The sequence below is a fragment of the Pelmatolapia mariae genome, linkage group LG22, assembly GCF_036321145.2.
Source record: "Pelmatolapia mariae isolate MD_Pm_ZW linkage group LG22, Pm_UMD_F_2, whole genome shotgun sequence".
NCBI classification, from domain to species: Eukaryota; Metazoa; Chordata; class Actinopteri; order Cichliformes; family Cichlidae; genus Pelmatolapia; species Pelmatolapia mariae.
The window spans coordinates 5,448,588-5,452,848 of record NC_086245.2 but is presented as its reverse complement, the minus strand read 5'-3'; the positions used below and the strand labels follow the sequence as shown (position 1 = coordinate 5,452,848).

Genomic DNA, 4,261 nt, shown 5'->3' with positions numbered 1-4,261 from the left:
GTTTGATCCTATAATTACAAATAAGACAAAGAAATTAAATTATTTCTGTAGGAGACTGTAGGAGGCACGCTGTCTGTTTAATGTTTAATTTTTTTTTGAGTCAGATAACTTTGACCCAGCCTAACAGAACATGGACTTTGGATAAGTCACGTTACCACTCCCAGTTGTTTTTTGTCTGTTGTGTTTCTTGTGTTAGTGAATGTAATGTGAAAATGAAAAAAAGATGAATAGTGTGCTCATATTACTCCTCTGCTGCCACGTTGCATCTCCAGGTAAGATCATATTTCAAGTTTTTCTTTAAAAAATATTTCTCCTAGTTTATAGGAAGTTTAATTGCAAGAAACGTGGTCTTTTTTATCTTACACTGTCTTCTGCACCACTGACTGGAGTTTCATTATGACAGCAGCTGTATGTTAGTGCAATAACAATAAAGGCATTCTGTTCTATTCTTAAGGTGACTGGTGGTGAAAGGAAGATGTGTGCACCCCTGAAATGTCACAGTCAGCCTATGTAGGAGACATATTAATACTGTCAGTGAATGTACTTTTTGCTTTAGATTTGGATTTTAGAATGTGGTATGATTTTCTGTATGTGCAGGTAATGTATGTTTGGAGTAGCAGGAATAAAGAGTTACAGAAGAGATATTAGCAGAAATTAAATTTTACACAACACTAAGATCATTTCATCATTCAGTAGGTTCTCAGTGTCTTTTCACCCTAAAAACCTTTGAAGTCAATGCTAAATCTGAAACTGATTCTAGTTCATATTTAACCTTCTTAAATGATACAAGAAAAGCATATAAAAGGGATCCCTCCTAATTCAAAGTCTTCCTAATTTTACAGTAAAACACTCCTTGAAATATTTCTTCACTGAAAGCCCTGGAGCTCAGAGCATCCCAGAGTTTGTAGCTGTTGCAATTGTTGATGACATTCAGATAGGTGACTCCAACAGTGTAAGAGAAGCAACACCAAAGAAAGACTGGATTAAATTCTTTGAGGATCATCCGCAGCACCTGGAGTGGTATAGTTTACAATCTCATGAAAGTCATCACTTCTTTAAGGCTACCATTGAGACTTTGAGGCAACGTTTGAACCAAACTGAAGGTATGGATTTGTTGAACTTTTTACTGCTGAAACGATTTGCTTTAAATTATTTTTTAATTTTTATTTAAAAAATATATATTTTTTTGCATTTGAATTGCTTATTTGTGGTAGAGGTGCAGTTTCAGGTATAAGCTGTGCTGACATCTTACTGGTTTATCACAGTTACAGTTACTGTCTGTCTTTTCAGGTGTTCATATTTTGCAAAGGATGAAGGGCTGTGAATGGGCTGATGAGACTGGAGAGATTAATGGATATGATCAGTATGGTTATGATAGAGAAGATTTTCTAGCATATGACCTAAAGACACTGACATGGATCGCTCCTAAACCACACGCTGTCCTCACCAAAATGAGATTTGATGCTCATGAACATCAATTTGAATCAAATAAAAACTTTTTAGTTTATCAGTGCCCTGACTTTTTAAAGGAGTATTTGCGATATGGGAAGAGGTTTCTGCAGACAGCAGGTAGAATTACATAATCTGATGAAATGTAATAGAATAGAAATTTCATATGGGTTTCTTGTTTAAAAGTTAGAGTAAAATAAAATTAAATGAAGAACGTAACCAACTGCCAATCTCTTTACAGTCCTTCCCTCAGTGTCTCTACTCCAAAAGACTCCCTCCTCTCCAGTCAGTTTCCACGCTACAGGTTTCTATCCTGACAGAGCTGAGATGTTCTGGAGGAAAGACGGAGTGCAGCTTCATGAAGGTGTGGATCTGGGAGAGATCCTCCCCAACAATGATGGGACCTTCCAGATGAGTATTGATCTGAATGTTTCATCAGTCACACCTGAAGACTGTGTGTTTCAGTTCTCTGGTGTGAACGAGCACATTATCACCAAACTGGACAAAACACTGATCAGGACCAACTGGGGTAAGACTGGAGAGTTTATAAAACTGCAGCTTGATATTATGAAGTTATTAACTAAACATTTCTTTTCTTCGTCTCATGCTTGCTGTTACTGCTGATACATAAACATGAGTCTATACAAGTGTAGTGTAAGTTTGGGTTAAATTGTGATTTAGCCCAACTTAACCCACATGGAACACACAGTGAAGAATGAGGAACGACACGATGATGAGCAAGGGAAGATGCACGCACTAAATACAGGAGGTGAACAGGACCAAGAGGAAACAGCTAGGAGACACGGCTGATACTGATTACACAGATGAGACGTAGGAGCAGACAAAACTGAATACAGAAAACAGGAAACTCAACACACACGTGAAGATGTAGACACAGAGAACTGACTGAACAAGAAAAGAGGGAGTACAGAACCAAAACCTAACTAGCAACATAATACATGACCAGAAAAAACAAGAACATAGGATAATATTAACAAACACAAACGGCTGGGTCATCAGACTCAGGACCATGACAACTTCAGAAGAGTAACTAATGTCTGAGTAATCTGTATTGACTGAGTAGTAATGGTTTTGTGTCATTTATTGTTTCATTCATATCAGGTCGTTCCTCACTCATTCCTTGGTATCGGCACAGTTTTCTGTTTAATAATATAAAATGCTGCCATGTGTTGTTCAGCAGAGAAGCCAGCTGACATGGTGACCTTCATCAGTGCTGCAGTGGTTGTTCTAACTGTCACCATCATCACAGTTGTGGCATTTGTAGCTTACAAAAAGAAGAAAGGTGAGAAATCTGAATGTGGGAAATATTGAGTTTAGTTTTTGAATTCATCTCCGAGATTTTTCTCCCAGATCAGTTTGGATACAAACACATAAATTCTAAAGTAATTGTATAAGGCTCAGAGTCACAGTGAGATGATCACAGTCCCTGAGAAGGATGACGTGAGAAGAAAATAATCAAGTAAATTAAAAAGGAAATGGACACAAAGATATCTGTGCAATTAAGAAAAAACAAAACAAATGACAACTGATATGTTTTATTTTGGTTTGTTTCAGCTAAATGTTCTACATCATTTTCATGATACATATTCTGCTCACTTGAATAAAACTGATCTCTCACTTTCATAGCTGGAAAGCAGGGTCATGTATTCAAACAGAAAACAACAACCACTACAAATCATTTCCTTGAAAAGGATAAAATATTTGTAAACTGTGTATTTTTTATCTTCCAGCTCCTGACGATGGCTCTGAGCAGACTGAGAGACTAAATCCACAAAGCTGACTGTCCTGCAAAGAGTTCTTCACTTCACTCTCTGTATGACTTTCCTCCAGCTGCTTCAGTTTATTCCATAGTTCAAAGACATGTTAAAAACACCAATCAATAAATAAAGTACGGATAATGATCACTGTGAACAGGCTGCTATACTTGCTGTAAATTGGTGCATGGTCATATATTTGTATTTAGTTGCTGTGTGTACATGTTTCATGCAATTATGATTTTATTCTGCTTCAGTATTTAATCTCTGCATTGCTGCAGTGGTTTCACAAGTCTGCTAAAAAGCAAAAGTAAATGTTATACCTTTATTGATAGTTATGCAGCTGACAATGACAGTTTTTAGACCTGAAGTGTGTTATTTCACTGAGACATTGGCAGTGTACAAAGCATGCAGCATTTCCCAAATGACACCAAAACATCTGAAGGATTACAGCAACAAACCGTCATTTGAAAATGAAATGTTCTCAGTTTATTATTTTATTCTTCGGAAAGAAAAATATTGTTCTGTATATCTGAACAGAGGTTTGTAGTAGAATCCCTGTTTAATTTTAAAAAAAGATGATATTTTAGCATTTAACTGTAGGTTTAGTGGTAGAATTAATCTACTCACTATAATCACAATTATACCTGTTAAACAGCATGGGCATGTTCTTCAATTCTCCATTATAACTGTGGTTTTCAAGTCTCAAGTCCCTGGTCCACTGGTTTCAGCCAGAACATAGTAAAATGGACCATAGCTCATATAAATGACATGCAGTTACAAGGACATAGATTTGGTTTTGGCATTGGTGGGGACGGATGATTCAGCCACCGAACCCTGCCCTGTTTCTTTTTTTTTCCTTTTTGTTTTTGCTTCTTGATAAAAAAAGGAGAAATATATTTGCCTACATATGCTATTCTACATGCTTTTAAACCATTTAAAATTACAATTCATAGTTTTATATGTGAATTATATAATGTTAAATTACTATTAAACAAATGACTGACTAAGTATTTTAGACTTTAGTTTACTTCAGC

At 36.1% G+C, this 4,261-nt stretch overlaps 1 protein-coding gene across 1 annotated transcript; it reads left to right on the top strand.

The window, feature by feature from the left end:
* Positions 1-220: 220 nt before the first annotated feature.
* LOC135932629 (major histocompatibility complex class I-related gene protein-like) lies at positions 221-2,781 on the top strand. Its single transcript, XM_065470131.1, has 5 exons — positions 221-272; positions 843-1,103; positions 1,291-1,569; positions 1,691-1,978; positions 2,651-2,781. The coding sequence occupies exons 1-5, from the start codon at positions 224-226 to the stop codon at positions 2,779-2,781; spliced, it is 1,008 nt and encodes a 335-aa protein (XP_065326203.1). The 5' UTR covers positions 221-223.
* The last annotated feature ends 1,480 nt before the right edge of the window (positions 2,782-4,261 follow it).